This window comes from Acipenser ruthenus, chromosome 17, assembly GCF_902713425.1.
Source record: "Acipenser ruthenus chromosome 17, fAciRut3.2 maternal haplotype, whole genome shotgun sequence".
NCBI classification, from domain to species: Eukaryota; Metazoa; Chordata; class Actinopteri; order Acipenseriformes; family Acipenseridae; genus Acipenser; species Acipenser ruthenus.
The window spans coordinates 11,709,775-11,731,984 of NC_081205.1; the positions used below are offsets into that span (position 1 = coordinate 11,709,775).

The 22,210-nt window shown below is 43.3% G+C and overlaps 1 protein-coding gene and 7 non-coding genes across 8 annotated transcripts; 7 read left to right on the forward strand and 1 right to left on the reverse strand.

Moving 5' to 3' along the window:
* The first annotated feature begins 1,356 nt into the window (after nt 1-1,356).
* trnar-ccu (transfer RNA arginine (anticodon CCU)) lies at nt 1,357-1,429 on the forward strand. The gene has a single exon. It is a non-coding gene; the product is annotated as a tRNA-Arg (tRNA).
* Nucleotides 1,430-2,065: 636 nt separating this feature from the next.
* trnar-ucg (transfer RNA arginine (anticodon UCG)) lies at nt 2,066-2,138 on the forward strand. Its single transcript has one exon. It is a non-coding gene; the product is annotated as a tRNA-Arg (tRNA).
* Nucleotides 2,139-3,278: 1,140 nt separating this feature from the next.
* Nucleotides 3,279-5,242, reverse strand: LOC131697888 (large ribosomal subunit protein mL62-like; the record flags this gene model as incomplete). Its single annotated transcript, XM_058989631.1, has 4 exons — nt 3,279-3,429; nt 3,763-3,932; nt 4,930-5,012; nt 5,191-5,242. Coding segments are annotated over 4 exons (390 nt in total), but the record flags the coding sequence as incomplete, so codon positions are not given.
* A 421-nt stretch (nt 5,243-5,663) lies between these two features.
* trnaq-cug (transfer RNA glutamine (anticodon CUG)) lies at nt 5,664-5,735 on the forward strand. Its single transcript has one exon. It is a non-coding gene; the product is annotated as a tRNA-Gln (tRNA).
* A 6,761-nt stretch (nt 5,736-12,496) lies between these two features.
* On the forward strand, nt 12,497-12,569 carry trnar-ccu (transfer RNA arginine (anticodon CCU)). The gene has a single exon. It is a non-coding gene; the product is annotated as a tRNA-Arg (tRNA).
* A 714-nt stretch (nt 12,570-13,283) lies between these two features.
* On the forward strand, nt 13,284-13,356 carry trnar-ucg (transfer RNA arginine (anticodon UCG)). Its single transcript has one exon. It is a non-coding gene; the product is annotated as a tRNA-Arg (tRNA).
* Nucleotides 13,357-15,072: 1,716 nt separating this feature from the next.
* trnaq-cug (transfer RNA glutamine (anticodon CUG)) lies at nt 15,073-15,144 on the forward strand. Its single transcript has one exon. It is a non-coding gene; the product is annotated as a tRNA-Gln (tRNA).
* A 337-nt stretch (nt 15,145-15,481) lies between these two features.
* Nucleotides 15,482-15,554, forward strand: trnar-ccu (transfer RNA arginine (anticodon CCU)). Its single transcript has one exon. It is a non-coding gene; the product is annotated as a tRNA-Arg (tRNA).
* The last annotated feature ends 6,656 nt before the right edge of the window (nt 15,555-22,210 follow it).

A 22,210-nucleotide genomic window follows, 5' to 3' on the forward strand; every position in this document is an offset into this window, starting at 1 on the left:
ATACATATCTGCATTTTTCTGAGATGCCATCAAGGTCATAGGAGACTTCAAAATGTTGGCATTCCTGATGGGTCTCCAAGGCGGTTTTACCAAGTTTCCCTGCTATCTTTGCCTTTGGGACAGCAGGGACACCAAGGCGCACTACCACAGGCGGGACTGGCCACAGCGGACCGAGTTCTCTGTGGCAAGGAACAATGTCAAGTGGGAGCCACTGGCGGACACCCGGAAGGTGCTGATGCCACCACTGCACATCAAATTGGGCCTTATGAAACAATTTGTCAGAGCTCTAGAGCTCAGTACCTTCAAGACTTCTTCCCTAAGCTGTCTGAGGCAAAGGTCAAAGCCAGTGTCTTCGTCGGACCACAGATAAAGAAGATCATGGAGTGCAATGAATTCCCCAAGAAGCTCACTAGTAAGGAGAAAGCGGCTTGGAACAGCTTTGTCGCAGTGGTTCGGGGCTTCCTGGGCAATCACAAGGCCGAAAACTATGTGGAGCTGGTTGAGACTCTGGTGAAGAACTACGGCACAATGGGCTGTAGGATGTCCCTCAAAGTCCATATCCTTGATGCTCATCTTGATAAATTCAAGGAGAACATGGGAGCGTACTCGGAGGAGCAAGGCGAGCGCTTCCACCAGGATATACTGGACTTTGAACGCCGCTACCAAGGACAATATTACGAGAACATGATGGGAGACAACATTTGGGGGCTGATTCGTGAAAGTGATTTACAGTATAATCGTAAATCTCGAAAAACTACTCGCTTCTGAATCTTTTGTAGTCATTTTTGTATTACTTTAGTATAAATACATGTTAATTTGGATTCATATGTTGTTTTTTTCTGACTTTATGTGAACGAAAAGACACAAATTCGCCCGTTTTCTCATTGGAAATAGGTACATTTCAAAATATCACTGTCCTGGTCACAAAAGCAAAGTTTGTGGAGAATAATAGCAATTTTATATACTTTTGAGGGATAAGCAATTAGGAAATAACACTTACTACCCAGGAACAAAAATTGTGTTACATAGTGTTATTATTTTTAAGTTATTAAAAAGTGTTTCATCGAACTGACGTTTCTATCATAATAAATGCTGAGAAATTCACTGCAAAGTTGTGGGATGGCACCTTTTAGCCATAAAACCTAAAGTATAAAACCCTCAGAAATACTTTTATTTGCTTTTGTCTGCTTTCGCAACCTGTACTGAAAAATCCGAGGTGACCGTAAAAAGCTTGCAGAGTACAGTACAGGTAAAAAGGTAAAGCGTTAATAATTTTTTTGGGGGGGTTACCTTTCATTCTGTATTTAGCGATAGTCAGGCACACAAATATGAGCAAGAACGGCATTTTCTTTAGGAGCCCCAGTGGCCTAATGGATAAGGCACTGGCCTCCTAAGCCAGGGATTGTGGGTTCGAGTCCCATCTGGGGTGTAACGTGTATGTTTTTTTCTCATGACTGTTTTATAATAAACTTTCCAGACGTTTCCCCTCTCTTCAGCTATTATTCATAAAAATGAATAAACATATATTTCAACATGGTTAGCGTCAGTAACCATTTAAACACGGTGTCTGGTAAAGGTAATTTAACTTTACCACCCTAAAGTAACGTTAACCGCAATGATTAAATAGTAACAAATAGTCCATTATATTAATTAATTTAACAGTATCTTATTAAACATTTAATTCATGCGCAAAAGCAGAGTGGCGCAGCGGAAGCGTGCTGGGCCCATAACCCAGAGGTCGATGGATCGAAACCATCCTCTGCTAGATTTTTTTGTCAGTTTATATTTCAGCCGCTTTTATATATATTTCATATTAACAATCACATACCGGTATGTATTGTTTATAAAACCATTACTTCACAGAAGCGTCAGTCAATTCCATTTGTGCCCTGAGTACGAGGGGCGGGGCATCACTCAGCAATAGGAAAATAACAGACAAGAGGCAGCGCCAATTGGGTAAGCACATAGCTTTAGGGTAGGGCGGGGCTACTGGCTGCTTTTTTAATTCCGTACCTCTTTGGGACTGTGGTAGTGCTGTACTTGTTTGCTATATTATGAAAAAATAGACTGCGTGGCCTAATGGATAAGGCGTCTGACTTCGAATCAGAAGATTGAGGGTTCGAGACCCTTCGTGGTCGTTTTTTTATTTTAGATTTTATTTATTAATTGTGTAACTTGTAGTTCAGATCAAATAATACAATGTAAATCAGTGTACATGTTTCTGCGTTTTAAAAAGTGATATAGGCTCTTTTCCTTTAGTGTGGTAAGGAAAATAATTTAACTTAAATATAGAAATATGTTCTACATCAGTGTGATCCCGTTAGAAATGTACCTAATGTATAGTCCAGTATATGTCAAATGATCAATTCCTTACGTAGATTAATTCAAAATTAGTGTAAATCTGTGAAGCCATTTATTTGCCACCTTAAATGCATCCAGTTTGTGTACTGATTGATTTATTGACATAATTGTGGGAATGTTTTAAACAAACAGCAGTTTGTATTTGGGAGAACATTCCAGATATATAAAACGGAATATTTAACAGAAAATAACTACATAAACATATCTCAACATACATTGACATTTTCTTTTCTATTAAGTTCTTACTTGTTTTAAAAGTTATTGCGCTGTCATAATTGCAAGCACGACAGCTTTTTTGTTGTTAAATTGTCTAAACTTGAGGCTTTTGACCTCACATCCCAACGTTTTCTAGTAAGTGTAGTCCTGCTGCGACAGATACTCGAGACAGGGAGCAGATTGCAGTGGGTGCGAGGTGAAAAGCCTGAACTGTCCCGCTGCACATGGAGTTATATGGTAATCTTAGGTATTGGTGAAGGCGTGGTTGAGGTTTAGTGTACACTTCCAATTTCCCTTTGCTAAAATAAATCCCTTTGAGAACAAAAACCAGCGGTCCAGAGAAGCTGCTTATCTGCCTTTTGTACGCATTAAAAAAATGTGAAACACGCACTCAGTTTACCATTACCATGTCAGGAGGCTACTTTGACACTGCTCAGCAAACAAGTAACCTAACTTTCCAACACCACAACCATTGTAAACACACAGCAATGTGCAGATGTATTTTAAGATGTTAATTTACAGTCCACTGTGCCAGCCAGTATTTTAGAGTCATACTGATCATGCCTCTTTCAACTGATCAACTCTTACACATGTGGTACATCCGAGTAACTATTTAGAAAACTATTCATAACTTCCAGTTACCCAACCCAGCAAAACCAGCCGACAAATTAAAATAAACGAGGAACAAACAACACTTTGTACAAGTCATTCATTTATTCTTTACAGATTGCTTCAATGCAGCCAGCCTTCATATCCTGGCATCACCTTCAATCAAACTCCTCGCGTCGGCTTCGCTTCACTGCAGTGTGCATTTTCTTTTGCTGCAGGCGTTCTCGGTTCATTTTGTCCATCCTGAAAAGAGAAACAATGTTAATTTGCTCTGGAGGCAAATTGTAAGGTTACGGCATCTCTGATCAAATAGTTTGTAAACATGAAGACAACTGGATATGGGAAAATGAGCATGAAGCTAATATCTGTTATCATCCAAAATCCAAGAAGTGACGCCAATATCACAACCCTCTTAGAGCAGAGTGCGGTTAGATTGTTTGCTACGGGAAGGATCAGCATCTGAAATAGTATAATTGAGGGCTAGTGCATTGCTGTGTCGTGGTACAAGGTAATGATCCCAGTTTTAAATGAGCTCTTGGCAGCCCTGATCAGATCCTGGTGTCACAGGAAGATTACCTGTAGCGTCGGAGAGCCACGTCTTCTTGGGAAGGCTGCCTGTGTTTCACGCTGGCAGCAGCGATCATGTCTCGGATCTTCTGCAAACAGTCAGACAGATTGCGCATCTGGTACCGGCTCACTTCCGAGGTGACGATCAGCTCCCCACTTCTGTTTATTCGGTTTGTATGCTGAGATGCAAAATAAATCAATAAAAACATAACTAACAGGGTTTTAACAGCCAGTTCTGAGGCCTGACCTATTACATGTAGTGCTCAAAACAGTAGAACATATTAAAGTCCCTGATATTTATTTACTTACAAAAAAAAAGTATACACACCTCCTCAATTTTGTAAATGTCCCAGTGTCACGCAGCTGTGTACTATGTCACGCTGCTATCCCCTGATGTATGCAATTCGTGGTATTTTTTTGTAAGTAAAACTAAGGCTACGATTTTGTCACAGAGGTCATGGAAATCCTGAAAATCGTGAATTTGAATGTAGTCTTGGACGCCTGAAAATAGATGTGAAACACATTTGATGAGGCGCTTCCTTTATTTCCGTTAAAAAATGTACTGAAAATACTAATCTGTGTAGGTCAGCGAATGAGATAACTGAGCGAGCAAGTATGTAAATGGGTGACAGCTAAAAGAAAAACAATTGTGAGAGCTGTTTTCTGTAAAGAAAGAACAACAATGCATCGGAGAACAGAAGTTTTCCAACTTAGAGGCTCTTTTTACAACATTCTATTTCTGAATCGTGGAAAACTCGAAATCCTGGTTCACTCTAAAGTAACATTTAAACTTGCCAGCAGTCAAAAGCAAGTCTTTATATTATTGGTTCTGGTGTACTATTTAAATGCTCTTGTGTATGTTGATGTAGCTAAACCTACATTTGGACAACTTTCCGTGAATTCTTGTTTTTTTGCCGCACCTTGCCTGTAAAACGAACTAAAAAGTACTGCATCAAAATCATAGCCTTATAACAAACTAATTAGACCAATGTCTGACTTTATTCATGTTTTCATCGTATAGCACAGATTCATAGAGGTGTTTCTTGTGAAGCTTTCATTTCAGTTACAAGTTACAATATTTAACCTTTACACACCAGCTGTTAGTTAACTTTCACATTTCTTCAATGTTATTAGCAGTCAGCTCCAGTGAATATGTAATCTTAGTATTGATGTTACCTGAGAAATAATCTTTTGTCGCACATCTTCAGGAATCCAATCAGCTGTTTGTATGTGGAACCGGACTTCAGCTTGTGTGTTTACTAGAACAAAATGTGAAAAATGTACTAGAACACAACAGTAGCTGACTCTCTATAACCTGTGATGTTGTTGCCTGTCTAGTTAACTCTGTGGAGAATGCTTCCCCACAACAGTGCTCCTGATCACCGTGTACATTAAACATGCTTGTGAATATTTTAACAAAGACTTCCATTTCCATACCTTTATTAACATTCTGGCCCCCAGGGCCACTGCTTCGACAGTAGGTAATGGTGAGGCGATCTACACAAAAACAAAAGGTGCACGTCAGTAAACATGCTTCACAATAACATGCTTTATAAAAAGTAGTAATTCAATGCAACACTATTATGTCATAGCAGTGAAGGATGGGGGATTGTGATACAGTCTGAACGAAGACAAGCTTTTCCAAACTAGTCTGGACTTATTACAGTTTTTAAAGCTCTGGATTCCCGGATCCAAGTCATTGTAAACATATTCGGCTGCTTTCACAGCCCGATTAAAACCAATCTTGGACTGTGTAATGTTACCCTGGGAAAGGTAGTCCAAGATTAGTGCTAATTAAAACAATCGCAGTAGAAACGCTTACACACACAAACAAAAAAAAAAAAAAAAAAAAAAAAGCGAATAATAAAATGATGTATTTATTACAGTTACGTGGCCAAGGCGTAAATATGGGTTCCATGGTGTAATGATTAGCACTCTGGACGCTGAATCCAGCGATCCGAGTTCAAATCTCGGTGGGACCTTCGTTTTAGTGCATTATTATTCTTAAGTTATTAAAAAGTGTTTCATCGAACTGACGTTTCTCAGTTCGTTAAATACTGTTAAATTCACTGCAAAGTTGTGGGATGGCACCTTTTAGCCATAAAATCTAAAGTATAAAACCCTCAGAAATACTTTTATTTGCTTTTGTCTGCTTTTGCAACCTGTACTGAAAAATCCAAGGTGACCGTAAAAAGCTTGCAGAGTACAGTACAGGTAAAAAGGTAAAGCGTTAATAATTTTTTTTTGGGTTGCCTTTCATTCTGTATTTAGCGATAGTCAGGCACACAAATATGAACAAGAACGATAGGTTGCGGATGCAACCCCGGTTCCCTGAAAGAGAAAATAACCATCAACATGAGATATTGCCGTCAGGCAGCACCGGTAGGCTGAGCTTTTATAGCAAAGCTGCCGATAGGCCCCCACGCCAGCTGCAGTGTAAGCCCGCCCCCCTGGGAGCTTACTTAACTGCGCGCGCGGGGATGCACTTCCTCTTTTGCTCTTCAGGCCGTGAAGGCCTCCAGAGCGACCTCGCAGCTTGATGGTTATTTTCTCTTTCAGGGAACCGGGGTTGCATCCGCAACCTATCGTTCCCTTTCAAGTCGAAAATAACCATCAACATGGGATACAGTGAACCCTAGCTGTCGCGAGGGAGGATTCTCGGCAGTAGGACAGACTTACGTCATAACGCAACTGCGTAGGCAGTACATCTAGGCATATGCGGAGCTGCGCCTCAGCGTCTATGCTCGTAATGACACCTGTCTTAAAGGTGGAACAGTCAACACCATGCTATCAACCACTCTATACGTCCGCATCCTGAGGCGTCGTAGAGTGTAAAACAGATGCTCCAAACAGTGGAGCAGAGGAATCCAGTACATTTAACCTGTAAAACCTCATGAAAGTATGCGGCGTAGCCCAACTGGCTGCCGTGCAAATATCAGACACCGGCACCCCTCGAAAGAGGGCCCAGGATGTCGCCATACCTTTGGTAGAATGCGCCTTCAACTGCCCTAGTGGTGGAAGGCCTGCAGATTCATACGCTTATTTAATAGCATCCACTATCCAGTGGGAAAGGCGCTGTTTAGACAGCGGCTGACCCAAAGATCTAGAACCATGGCATATGAACAACTGTTCTGTCTGCCTCACAGTCTTTGTACGGTCAATATAACACCTCAATGCCCTCACGGGGCAGAGCATGTGTAACCGCTCTTCCTCTGGGGAAGAAAAAGGAGGAGGATGGAACGCCATCAACTCGACTGACTGGTTCATGTGGAACGGGGATATAACCTTTGGTAAAAAGGCCGGATTAGGGCGCATGGAGACCTTAGAACCGTCTCCTGCAAAACGAGTACAAGAAGGATGCACTGAAAGTGCATGTAACTCGCTCACGCGTTTTGCTGATACCACAGCCAGCAAAAATGCAGTCTTAATAGATATGAGCTTCATATCCACGCTGTGGAGAGGCTCAAACGGTGCCTTGGTAAGGGCTTCTAGCACCACATCAAGGCTCCACGACGGTAAACTGGTCGTTCTTGGAGGCCGCAAGCGTCTTGCGCCTTTCAGAAACTGAGATGCCAAAAAATGGCAACCAGGTGATAAACCGTCAATGCGTACATGACAAGCCGAAATGGCGGCTAAATACACTTTAAGTGTAGAAGGAGATTTCCCTTCATCCAGCAGTTTCTGCAGAAACTGCAATATTACTGCCATAGGACAGGAGACTGGGTCGTGGCTCTCAGCCAGACACCAACTCTGAAACAACTGCCACTTATACGCATACTGCGACCTAGTAGAGGGCACTCTCGCACTCTGGATGGTCGATATAGATGCGCTCTACCACCCGAGGGTGAAGACGCCATTCGCCCGCAAGAGGACCTCCTCTGGACAGGAGATCCGCTGCGTAATTGACTCTGCCCGGCAGATGAACTGCACGCAGAGAGGCTAAACGCGGTTGAGCCCAGAGCAACAGCCGCGTTACCATCCGGTGAAGACCGGTGGACCGCAATCCGCCCTGGCGATTGATATACGCCACTACTGTGGTGTTGTCTGACCGCACTAACACGTGCTTGTCTAGAAGCACTGGCAAGAAGTGCCGAAGGGCGAGGTCCACTGCTCTGAGTTCCAGAGCGTTGATGTGGGCTGACCTCCAGGGTCCTGACCACACTCCACGGGTCCCTGTCCCGTTCCAGACTGCCCCCCAACCTTGGTTGGAAGCGTCGGTCGTGATAACTTCCCTTCGGAAGATGGGACCCAAGCGCACGCCCTGGCGGATGTTCGACTGAACTTTCCACCAGCGTAATGCTTCCCAGCAGGTTCGGGATACCCTCAACCTGCGGTGCTTGTCTCTCCGCGGGTGCAACGCGAAGGCATTGAACCAGGCCTGCAGAGGTCTCTGGTGTAGTAAGCCCAAAGGAAGGGCTTGCGAGGCGGCAGCCATCAACCCCAGCATGCGCTGACAGAGCTCCATGCTGACTGTTTCTCTCAACCTGAATAGGGAGAGACACAGCTCTAATGAGGCAACTCTTTGTGTCGATAGGGTCGCTGCCATGGACACTGAGTCCAGATGCAGACCCAAAAACTCGGTCTGTTGGCTGGGCACGAGGCGGCTCTTGTCTGGATTGACCTTCAGACCTAGCTGCTGAAGATGGTCTGTAACCATCACTGTGTGCTGTGCCAGCTGCTCCTTTGACTGCGCGCAGACGAGCCAGTCGTCCAGATAGTTCAGCAGTCGGACGCCTTGAGCCCGCAAAGGAGCTAAAATGGCGTCCATACACTTCGAAAAGGTTCGAGGAGCTAGAGACAGGCCGAATGGCAGGACGCAAAACTCGTAGACCCTGCTCTGGAATGCGAATCGTAGATACTTCGTGTGACCCGGATAGATGGGAACGTGAAAGTACGCATCTGTCAGATCTATGGTGGTAAACCAGTCGCCCTGCCGGACAGACTGGACAATGTGCCTGTGCGTGAGCATCTTGAACGACAACACCCGTAGGTATTTGTTCAGTACACGCAGGTCTAGAATAGGGCGGAGCCCGCCGTCCTTCTTTGGCACAAGGAAGTACTTGGAGTAGAACCCCTGGTCGGTCAGAGCAGGGTCTACTAGTTGAATGGCACGCTTCCTGAGCAATGCCTGTATTTCCACATTCAGAGCTGAGGACTGAACCACGTCCTTCACCACAGTTACCACCACCCCCCTGAAGGGGGGGGGGGTTTAACCGGAACTGAAGGGTGTACCCGGTGAGTATAGTTTTGCGCACCCAGATATCGCTGGTGCATTGTTGCCAAAACAGAAGCTGTGGAACAGTGTAGGGTTGGGCTAATGGCTGCCTGGTTTTCTCAGGGCTGCTTAGGCTTCGCTCGCTCACGAGGGGCCTGGCCAGAGCCACGAGGGCGTGGTCTGCCGCCTCCTCTAGGTCGCCACCCTGTGCGCTGCGGTCGTCCCCTTGGGATTTGGCCACGCGCTGCTGTATCCGCCGGGGAGGTCTTAGTACCCCCTGGACGGGGCTGGTGTTGCGGTGGTGTTCTACGCCACTGATGTTCTTGTGGGCGTTTGACCTGGAAAGGCCTACGCGGCCATATTGTAGCCAACTGCTGTGATGCCTCTCTAGCCTTAGCTGAGCTTTGCAGCATCTCTTCCACCGCTGTGCCAAATGTGTGCCCCGGTGTAATTGGGGCATCCAACAAGGGAGCTTTGTCATGCTCCTCGACTCTCGCCTGCGAGAGCCAGAGCTGTCGTCTGGCCACCACCAGAGACGCGATGCTCCTGCCCTGGGCCCGCGCGTTAAGCTGGGCTAGCTTGACCAGCAGCTGGGCAACTAGCCCCAACTCCACTCTCAGAGACACCGAAGGGTAGTCTGGGAGATCCTTTATTAGCGCAGCCTGATAAACTGAGAGGAGGCTGGCCAGATTGGACAGCCTAACTGCCTCTGTAGCCGCCGAATAGCCCCTCTTGAGGTGCACCTCAGTGATCCTGCACTGCTTGTTAGGGCAGGTGGGGTCTTTCACCAACCCAGAGAGTGTTGGTGACTTCACCAACGCTGCGAACGCAGCGCCAACTGGCGGAAATGACGCCAGACCCGCTTCACTCGCACCTTGCATGGTAAAGGCAGCCGCCTTACGCGAGGTTGCCGGGGCGGAGGCTGGAGTCCCCCAAGTGGACTGCACCTCCTTAACAAAGTCTGGGAAGGCCGGAAGCATCCTAGACTGCTGGCCCTGTGCCATAGGCGACTCAAAAAGAGAGCGCCTAGGTTCTTCAGTGGCAGGCCATTCTAAGCCCAGGTGGCGAGTCGCCCGCTCTACTAGGGACCATAAAGAGTCATCTACGCCTACCTCCATCTCAGACTCTGAGTGGTGGGACGTGAGCTCTGCCTCCACACTATCCTCTCCGTGGAGAGGCTCACCCTCTGATGCATCTCGAGAGATAGCATCCACGTCCCATGCGTCCTGTTGCGCAACTGGAACGGACAGGGGTTGTGGTAGGATGATCGGCTGGTTGACAGCTGGTCTGACTGGCTCCTCTGCGGCCCGAGCTGTGGCCAGGGACATGAGCAGCGATTGCTGCCCCATCATAAGGTCCATAAACTGAGACATCTTATTAGTAAGCTCAGTTACACCACCTCGCCTGTCGCGACGAGGAGAACGGGAACGTCCTCTCCTTTGGGGCGATCTAGAGCGGGATCTCGAGATCTGACGGGAGCGTTCGCCGCGAGGAGAAGGGCCTCGCCTTACAGAAAGGCTGTGGGAGCGGTCTCTCTTGCGCCTAACGTCAGGAGATCGTTGACCAGGGGTAACCTGGGAAGGCGAACTCCTGGAAAAAGGCAGCTTCGCTGGCGGGGAAGCCAAAGAAGGCTGCGGGGCGGAAAGGGTGTGTGACGACCCAGATGAAGGGGAGCGATCCCCGACTGCTCTCCTCGCCCTATGACGCAGAGTGCGCGTCTGAAAGCTTGCACATAACGTGCAAAAGGCTTTGTCTGCCAAAGCAGATGCCGCATGCTCCGGCCCCAGACAGGACACGCAGTCCTCATGCGGGTCATTAGCCGGTAACTTCGTCCCACAGGTGACACAGCGGTGAAATGACATGGTGCAGCACGTTGTATGCCGAAGCGTACCGTGCCAGTAATAGGAGCGTCGAGCGTTAAGCACTGAGCACCAAGCGAACAGCTTTAAGGTGCGTTGAGGCGCGTGCACCAAGCACTGAAAAGGCAAACGCCAAGTGCGTGCACTGAAGCACCGAGCGTCGAGGTGCGTGCACCAAAGGTGCGTGCACCGAGCACCGAGCGTCGAGGTGCGTGCACCGAGGCACCGAGCACCGAGCGTCGAGGTACGTGCACCGAGGCACCGAGCGTCGAGGCGCGTGCACCGAGGCACCAAGCACCGAGCGTCGAGGCGCGTGCACCGAGGCACCGAGCACCGAGCGTCGAGGTGCGTGCACCGAGGCACCGAGCACCGAGCGTCGAGGTGCGTGCACCGAGGCACCGAGCACCGAGCGTCGAGGTGCGTGCACCGACGCACCGAGCACCGAGCGTCGAGGTGCGTGCACCGAGGCACCGAGCACCGAGCGTCGAGGTGCGTGCACCGAGGCACCGAGCACCGAGCGTCGAGGTGCGTGCACCGAGGCACCGAGCACCGAGCGTCGAGGTGCGTGCACCGAAGCACCGAGCACCGAGCGTCGAGGTGCGTGCACCGACGCACCGAGCACCGAGCGTCGACGTGCGTGCACCGAGGCACCGAGCACCGAGCGTCGAGGTGCGTGCACCGAGGCACCGAGCACCGAGCTTCGAGGTGCGTGCACAGACGCACCGAGCACCAAGCGTCGAGGTGCGTGCACCGAGCACCGAGCGTCGAGGTGCGTGCACAGGTGCGTTGCGTGCACTGAGCCCAAGCACTAGGCGCCGAAGCGCTACACCAGGCGCCTAAGCGCTGACACCGAAAGTGTCTGTGTGTCTGAGTCTCGAAAGACAAGGTGTTGTGTTGCTTATAAGGGCAACAGTTAATGCACTTGGTGGTCGTCTTCCTTATACTGTATGGGAAAAAAACTTTTTTTTTTTTTTTTTTTTTTCTTTTGTTTGGACGCTGCAGCAGACACTACGTATAGTGTAAAACAGTGGGGCTATACTCAATAGCAGCCACGTGGGGGTAGAACGCGCCGCGGTGGGGGGGGAGACTGCAATGCAGGCTGCACGCACACACACACACACACGCGGTCTTGCCTAAGCAAGACCGAGGCTGCAATAATGCGCGTGGCCTAAGGCCAACGCAACACGCGTCCCAAACAATATACAATAAAAAATATATATAACAATATATATACACAAAAAACCCAAATAATAAATATAATAAAATTATATATTATAATAATAACAATAAGAAAAGGAAGACGGGAGACCACGAAGACGCGATGCCAAAGCAAAGCGAAAGGAAAATATATATAAAAGAAATATATATAATCCTAATAACACAATAACTGAAATAAACTCAGATAAGGGGTAATTAACCAGCTTCTCAAGCGTAAAGATTATCGAGTACAATCAGTTAACAAGCTCTATTATCTATTACCTACCGTATCAAGGCTGAAGACAAAAGAGGAAGTGCATCCCCGCGCGCGCAGTTAAGTAAGCTCCCAGGGGGGCGGGCTTACACTGCAGCTATATTGCTATAAAAGCTCAGCCTACCAGTGCTGCCTGACGGCAATATCTCATGTTGATGGTTATTTTCGACGTGAAAGGGAACGGCATTTTCTTTAGTAGCCCCAGTGGCCTAATGGATAAGGCACTGGCCTCCTAAGCCAGGGATTGTGGGTTCGAGTCCCATCTGGGGTGTAACGTGTATGTTTTTTTTTTTTTCTCACGACTGTTTTATAATAAACTTTCCAGACGTTTCCCCTCTCTTCAGCTATTATTCATCAAAATAAATAAACATATATTTCAACATGGTTAGCGTCAGTAACCATTTTGACACGGTGTCTGGTAAAGGCAATTTAACCTTACCACCCTAAAGTAACGTTAACCGCTATGATTAAATAGTAGTCCATTATATTAATTAATTTAACAGTATCTTATTAAACATTTGACAAATGAGCAAAAGCAGAGTGGCGCAGCGGAAGCGTGCTGGGCCCTTAACCCAGAGGTCGATGGATCGAAACCATCCTCTGCTAGCTTTTTTTTGTCAGTTTGTATTTCAGCCGCTTTTATATATATTTCATATTAACAATCACATACCGGTATGTATTGTTTATAAAACCATTACTTCACAGAAGCGTCAGTCAATTCCATTTGTGCCCTGAGTACGAGGGGCGGGGCATCACTCAGCAAAAGGAAAATAACAGACAAGAGGCAGCGCCAATTGGGTAAGCACATAGCTTTAGGGTATGGGCGGGGCTACTGGCTGCTTTTTTTTAATTCCGTACCTCTTTGGGACTGTGGTAGTGCTGTACTTGTTTGCTTTGTTATGAAAAAATATTTCGTTGATACTGTAGTACAAACTACGCTAATTATAGATGAAAGTATTTAAGTAAACGCTCTCTTTTGGTGAAAGACCGCGTGGCCTAATGGATAAGGCGTCTGACTTCGAATCAGAAGATTGAGGGTTCGAGTCCCTTCGTGGTCGGTTTTTTTTTTATTTTAGATTTTATTTATTAATTGTGTAACTTGTATTTCAGATCAAATAATACAATCTAAGTCAGTGTACATGTTTCTGCGTTTTAAAAAGTGATATAGGCTCTTTTCCTTTGGTGTGGTAAGGAAAATAATTTAACTTAAATATAGAAATATGTTCTACATCAGTGTGATCTCGTTAGAAATGTACCTAATGTATAGTCCAGTATATGTCAAATGATCAATTCCTTACGTAGATTCCTTCTATCGCAGGTGAATCAACTACAAGCTGTGCAGCTTCACTATTTGCTGTACGGGACGCGTCGTGTCGCAGCACTTTTGACTGCGCAAAGTGGTCACAGCTGTTGTTCACACTTTAAATACAGATTGCATTCGCAAAATTGGATACATTTACATTTAAAGTAAATGTGCTGAGTTTGTACCTCTTATCAAGAGGTTTTAAAAGCGACATCGTTGGTACATCCGTCCTCTCAACCAACAGGGAACCCGAAAGGGAGAATTTCAAACATTTGTCGCACTGAGACCCTCGACTCTGACCAGAAATGATGTCGGAGTCTGAAGTCTGGACGGTAAAGTTTTGTACTCTAAAGTAACATTTAAACTTGCCAGCAGTCAAAAGCAAGTCTTTATATTATTGGTTCTGGTGTACTATTTAAAAGCTCTTGTGTATGTTGATGTAGCTAAACCTACATTTGGACAACTTTCCGTGAATTCTTGTTTTTTTGCCGCACCTTGCCAGTAAAACGAACTAAAAAGTACTGCATCAAAATCATAGCCTTATAACAAACTAATTAGACCAATGTCTGATTTTATTCATGTTTTCATCGTATAGCACAGATTCGTAGAGGTGTTTTTTGTTAAGCTTTCATTTCAGTTAGAAGTTAAAATATTTACCCTTTACACACCAGCTGTTAGTTAACTTTCACATTTCTTCAATGTTATTAGCAGTCAGCTCCAGTGAATATGTAATCTTAGTATTGATGTTACCTGAGAAATAATCTTTTGTCGCACATCTTCAGGAATCCAATCAGCTGTTTGTATGTGGAACCGGACTTCAGCTTGTGTGTTTACTAGAACAAAATGTGAAAAATGTACTATAACACAACAGTAGCTGACTCTCTGTAACCTGTGATGTTGTTGCCTGTCTAGTTAACTCTGTGGAGAATGCTTCCCCACAACAGTGCTCCTGATCACCCTGTACATTAAACATGCTTGTGAATATTTTAACAAAGACTTCCATTTCCATACCTTTATTAACATTCTGGCCTCCAGGGCCACTGCTTCGACAGTAGGTAATGGTGAGGCGATCTACACAAAAACAAAAGGTGCACGTCAGTAAACATGCTTCACAATAACATGCTTTATAAAAAGTAGTAATTCAATGCAACACTATTATGTCATAGCAGTGAAGGATGGGGGATTGTGATACAGTCTGAACGAAGACAAGCTTTTCCAAACTAGTCTGGACTTATTACAGTTTTTAATGCTCTGGATTCCCGGATCCAAGTCATTGTAAACATATTCGGCTGCTTTCACAGCCCGATTAAAACCAATCTTGGACTGTGTAATGTTACCCTGGGTAAGGTAGTCCAAGATTAGTGCTAATTAAAACAATCGCAGTAGAAACTCTTACACACACAACAACAACAAAAAGAATAATAATAAAATGATGTATTTATTACAGTTACGTGGCCAAGGCGTAAATATGGGTTCCATGGTGTAATGGTTAGCACTCTGGACTCTGAATCCAGCGATCCGAGTTCAAATCTCGGTGGGACCTTCGTTTCACTGCATTATTATTCTTAAGTTATTAAAAAGTGTTTCGTCGAACTGACGTTTCTATCATAATAAATGCTGAGAAATTCACTGCAAAGTTGTGGGATGGCACCTTTTAGCCATAAAATCTAAAGTATAAAACCCTCAGAAATACTTTTATTTGCTTTTGTCTGCTTTTGCAACCTGTACTGAAAAATCCGAGGTGACCATAAAAAGCTTGCAGAGTACAGTACAGGTAAAAAGGTAAAGCGTTAATAATTTTTTTTTGGGGTTACCTTCCATTCTGTATTTAGCGATAGTCAGGCACACAAATATGAGCAAGAACGGCATTTTCTTTAGGAGCCCCAGTGGCCTAATGGATAAGGCACTGGCCTCCTAAGCCAGGGATTGTGGGTTCGAGTCCCATCTGGGGTGTAACGTGTATGTTTTTTTTTCTCACGACTGTTTTATAATAAACTTTCCAGACGTTTCCCCTCTCTTCAGCTATTATTCATCAAAATAAATAAACATATATTTCAACATGGTTAGCGTCAGTAACCATTTAAACACGGTGTCTGGTAAAGGCAATTTAACCTTACCACCCTAAAGTAACGTTAACCGCTATGATTAAATAGTAGTCCATTATATTAATTAATTTAACAGTATCTTATTAAACATTTGACAACTGAGCAAAAGCAGAGTGGCGCAGCGGAAGCGTGCTGGGCCCATAACCCAGAGGTCGATGGATCGAAACCATCCTCTGCTAGATTTTTTTTGTCAGTTTGTATTTCAGCCGCTTTTATATATATTTCATATTAACAATCACATACCGGTATGTATTGTTTATAAAACCATTACTTCACAGAAGCGTCAGTCAATTCCATTTGTGCCCTGAGTACGAGGGGCGGGGCATCACTCAGCAATAGGAAAATAACAGACAAGAGGCAGCGCCAATTGGGTAAGCACATAGCTTTAGGGTATGGGCGGGGCTACTGGCTGCTTTTTTAATTCCGTACCTCTTTGGGACTGTGGTAGTTCTGTACTTGTTTGCTTTGTTATGAAAAAATATTTCGTTGATATTAGTAGTAATAGTACTATAGCTTATGTCAAAAGTCTAATTTATGACCCTTTTGACCTTTTTTTGACCTTATAGGTATGAATTTATGAATATATAATGAGGGGCATGGATTTATGAATATATAATGAGGGGCGGGGATTTTATATAAACATTTGGAATATGGGTAATGATATATATATATATATATATATATATATATATATATATATATATATATATATATATATAAATCAGCCCTTTGTATTTAATAAGTGCTTATAAACATTAAATATTTATAATTTTTTTTTTTTTTTTTTTTTTTTAAAGGGGCATGTCTGGGCATGTTTTTCAGACCTTATAAAAAGGAGGAAAATATTTTGCCAACTTATTAGAGTGTTACACAAGATGTCTCATACCGTTGTTAGTTGCTGCTCAGAGAAAGTGGATCTTGAGGATTGGGAAATGTCTGAACTTATAAAAGCTTTTAAAAAAATGCACATTAGCCCCTCCACAGATACAAAAGAAACTACGGCTTGTAAAAAAAGTTTCAAGAGAGAGTCCAAGCATGGGGCCTTCAAGCATTCTTCCCAAGGATCGTCTGTGTACTGTACAATCTCCTCTGTGGACTGAACTGAAAACAAACATCAATGAGAGAGAGAGAGGGGCGGATGTAATAGGGTAACTCTGAAAACGCCCACAGGGGCGGCGCCTCAAGGACCACCCATTCAAGGATCTCTGATAGGTCATCTCAAAGGATCCCCCGCGGTGCCTGAGGCGTCAACACCCTCATAGGCCGAAAACTAATCTTGGGGAGCATACTAAAGGGGCTCCCCACATGTCCTTTTGATTGAAGGAGTCTGACACCATGGCTTCTGCAAACTTTAGATACTTCTCTGAAAATGCCGTTCTTGAACCTTGCGATCTTGAGATGGATTGGACCAGTGAAGAAATGACACAGCTTATAAAAGACTTTGAAAATGTCCCGCTCTTCAATCCTGCAGAGTCTGACGACGTTGACGGGGGCCTAGGCATCTCTTTTGAAAAAGCATTAAAGATCTCTATGGGTCTCGTGGCTTCTCTATTGGAAGTGATCATTGACCGTGATATGGTGAAAAATTGCCGGGGTTGTGAAATTGACCACCCGAGCCAACTGAGACACAGCTGCCTTTTTGATGCGGCCCCCAATTATTTTGATCAACATTTTGAAGAAATACTAGAAAAAATACACATCCCGTGGCTGAAGCTTCTGATAGCTAAAGCTCTAGCGTGTTACAATTTTCATCCGTCTTTAACAAAACTTCAGAAACTGGTGGAAGATATTTTAACAGAGCTAAGACCAGAACACAGCATTAGACGTAAACTGATTCATCTACAAGAAACCCTGGATGACAAGACCCGAGACATTGTTAACAAAATTACCAAAGCTTTCTACCATCGCAGTTTTACTAACCCGCGCGCGCCATTAGCATATTACGGGGCCTGTGACTTTGAAAATGGGGAACGTCCAGACTCCAGCAAAACTGAGGAAACCATGGAGGGGCTGTTGTTTGAGTTATTAGCTGAGAAAGTGGCTTGCAAGAGACTCTTTCAAAACCTGATCCCCGTAAATGTAAAAATGTTTAGCAATTTAAAAAGTGTAACTGATTTAATCCGTAAAGATATTGATACTAAAGAATGGTCAGAGTTGGTAATTACCCATGTAAAACACTGTAAACCCTTAAATGCATTTTTAATGAATATATTACCTATAATGTTTGATGAAATAGAAGATTGCAAATGTACACATATCCTTGTTTTGTATGCTTATGTGACTGATGTATGTTTTTATAACATGGCCAGGTTTTTAAGAGATGAAGATATATCAATAGTTGTGCAAAATGTCGTGGATTATTTAGTGACTAATCATGAATGTTTGTGTAAAAACTTTATAGCTCTTCTAAAATGTCCTAATCTTCTTGATAAACTGTGAATAAAACTTTTGAACGTCCCACATGTCTCTGAAGTGTTATGATAACCTTTGAATAAAAAACTTTTTGAAAGTCATATTGTTCTCAGTTGTGTTATTTTGGTTAAAGATGACACACCAGCGTATGAAAAAAATATACTACGATCCCTCAAATCCTGGAGGTTTAGGGGGTTTACAGACTCTTCAAAGAGCTCTGAGGTCTGATGGACCTAAAGTCTCTGAGAGGGTCGTAACTGACTTTTTATCAGAGCAAGACTCATATACGTTGCATAAGCCCTCTAAAATAACCTTTAAAAGAAACACTGTATTTGTATCTAATATCGACACACAGTGGCAAGCTGATTTAGTGGATATGTCTAGCTTGTCAAAAGAAAATGGAGGTTATAAGTACATGTTAACATGTATAGATATCTTATCCAAATATGCATGGGTCTTACCATTGAAAAATAAGTCATCTAAGATGGTGACAGAGGCGTTCAAGAGGATCATCGGCGCTGGTAGGAAACCTAAAAAACTACAAACTGATAAAGGGGCCGAATTTCTAAACAAAGCATTTCAGAACATGCTAAAAAAACATAATATTCTACACTTTACCACGGGGAATGAACTAAAAGCATCTATTGTTGAGAGATACAACAGGACTCTTAAAACAAGAATGTGGAAATATTTCACCGCTTTTAACACGCATAAGTATATGGATAAACTACAAGAAATGGTACATGCATATAACAACTCCTTCCACCGTAGTATTCAAATGAAACCTTCAGAAGTTAATGAAGATAATTCATTTAAAGTGTTTAAAACTTTATACTCTAAGAAGAAAAGCCCTAAACATATAAAGTTTAAGTTTGCCGTCGGTGACAGCGTAAGAATTTCAAAGTTAAGAGCTCCCTTTATAAAAGGATATGAACAGACGTTTACATCAGAGATTTTTACTATAACAGAATGTATACCAAGATTTCCACCGGTGTATAAACTATGTGATTATGATGGAGAGCCTATAATGGGCACATTTTATGAACCAGAATTACAGAAAATAAATGTTAAGACTGATAGGCTGTTTAGGATAGAGAAGATAGTTGCCGAGAAAAAGGAAAATGGTAAAAAGTCTTATCTCATAAAATGGGCCGGTTGGCCTGAAAAATTTAACAGTTGGGTCGCAGAGCAGCAGGTGGTGGATCTAAAGAGTTAACAAGTACAGAGTGTATTTAATTACACTTAAAACATTATTCAAGATGTCTCAAGACTCTTTTTATGTAACTCTGCCTAGTAATGCTTCACAGGAGGTTTTCCCTAAAAATGCAATATCAAATTTTACTATCAAATTGGTTAAAACATTGAATCTACCGGGAAAATGGGAAGTTTGCTTAGCAGAGATTCAATATCCCCATACCTGGGATAATATTAGCCTTAAAGACAGCACTTTTATTACCAATGATATAGAAAATGCGATAAAACGTGAATATACTATACCAGAAGGATATTATGAGACCCTTCAGGATGTAATAACGACCATGAACGATGTCCTGCTCGGAAAAGGACTAGATCAGAAAGGTGACAAGACTCCCGATGAACAAAATAATAATGATTTGAAATTATTCTATAAACCTATAGAAAGACGAATTTATATAAAAAGTACTAAACCGTATATGCTTTTTACCAAAGAACACCTCGGACAAATGTTGGGATTTCGTGAGACTATAAAGGGTGAAACTATTAGCCTATTAGGTCCTATTGAGGCTAAAGTGTATTCTGCTTATTTGAGGACCAACTACCCAGCTGACATCAGAGCGGGATTTTATACCCTGTATGTCTATACTGATATCATTACACATCAAGCCGTTGGAGATAGTTACGTGCCTCTTCTAAGATGTGTTCCTATTAAAGGCAAAAACAACGATATAATCACGGTAACTTACGACAGACCTCATTATGTGCCACTCAGCAAGACCACCTTTGACACATTAACTATACAAATTAAGACGGACCAAAACAAGTTAGTGCCATTCCGTTTTGGGAAGGTTGTAGTGAAGTTGCATTTCCGACCTGTAAAGCCTCTTTTTTACACATAATTGAAAATGGGCCCTAATGGATATGTCAATCCTTATATTAATTATTACAAAAATCAGACTGGTAATGGATTGCCAGGATTTTCTGGAGCTCCAGTAATGTATGGGGCGGGTATAGGGGGTATTTTTAGAAGTCTTTTCAGAAAAGCTTTACCGTTACTTAGAAGGGGTTTTGAAATAGTTAAACCTCATTTTAAATCAGCAGCTAAAAATATTGTTAGTGACGTGGTGTCAAATGTCCTAACAAGTCATAACCCTCATAGCCATAACAAGAGCCAGTCAGGTGAGGGCTTGATGAGGATACAAGAGAAAACGTAGCAAACCCCCAGGATCTCGCTATCATCCACACAAAAATTCTAAACCAGCTACATTGAGGTCATTTAGTAAGGGTAACCGGAGAAGGAGTAAGAAACCAAAGACTCCCAGAACAGCGAAAAAGAGAAACATCTTTTAAATCATGACGCTGGTACATCATATGTCTCAAGAATGTGTGAAATCAGAATTGGATCTGTTTACTGTACCTTATACCCAGACAAGTATTGAAAAAAACCTTTATGTGGAAATTCCCCCCCTGTCGGCCTTGTCTGACACGGGCCCCATCGAATTTTACATAGCGGGAAATGGGGAAGATTATCTTGATTTGAATAATACTCTTTTAAGACTTTCATGCAAAATTACTAGGGCTGATGGCTCCGATTTAGTTGGAGGTAGTATAGTCGGTATTATCAATTACCCTGTAGCTACCATGTTTTCACAAGTGGATGTAACTTTAGGAAATCGCTTAATCAGTCAAAGCAGTAATACTTATCCTTACAGAAGCATTATAGAAGCAATGCTAAACTTTAGTAAGGACACTCTAGAATCACAGTTCACTGCCGGCTTGTTTTACAAAGATACCCCAGGACATATGGATGAGACTGATCCTGCAGGGGCTAATGAAGGTTTAGTTAAACGGCATGCGTTTACCAGAATGAGTCATACTGTTGAACTTTTAGGACCTCTGCATGCGGATATATTTTTTCAAGAGAAACTCATGCTGAATGGGATTGACCTGAAAATTAAAATGGTGAGGGCCAATGACACTTTCTGTTTAATGTCTGATGCTGCAGAAGAGTTCAAACTTAAAATTTTAGAAGCATCTCTCTATATTAAAAAAGTAAAAGTGTCCCCTGAGGTCAGAATTGCCCAAGCTCACGCCTTGATGACCTCTAATGCCCGATATCCTATTGATAGAGTGTCTATGAAAGTTTTTAGTATTCCTAGAGGGAGTAGGGTCTGTAATCAGGAGAATTTGTTTCTGGGGCAGCTACCAAAGTTTGTGGTTATTGGTTTAACAGATAATGATGCATTTAGTGGTTCCTACGCTAAAAACCCATTTAACTTTAAACACTTTGCTGGGAACTTTATAGCTATGTACGTCGATGGTGAACAAGTCCCCTCAAAACCTTTACAACCCCACTATACAGCAAGACACAACCCAGTCAGGGAATATTACAGTCTAATACAGGCCACAGGTAGACATCTCAAAGACAAACCGCTGATAATTGATAGGTCAGACTTTATTAGAGGCTATACGCTCTATGCATTTGATTTGACCCCTGATCAAGAATGTGGAGATCATTTTTCCTTAGTGAAAAATGGTAATATGCGCCTTGAAATGCGTTTTGCCAATGCTCTGCCAGAGACGGTGAATATGATTGTATATGCTGTTTTTGAGAACGTGATTGAGGTTTCCCACCAAAGAGCTGTTCTCTTTGATTACTGAAAAGTTTGATACAACATTGATCCTTTTAAAATGAATACCACTCAGCTTACAGCGCTGCTAACCAGCAACCCATTGACTGCAAAGTATTTTTATGGGGTTCTAGCTAGTGATCAACTACCTAAAGGAAAAATAAAAAAATTGCCTGCAATACTCATTGTCAACACGGACCCCCAGAATTATCCGGGAGAACACTGGCTAGGGATTTATCTAAAAGAAGAGGGAAAGGGAGAGTTT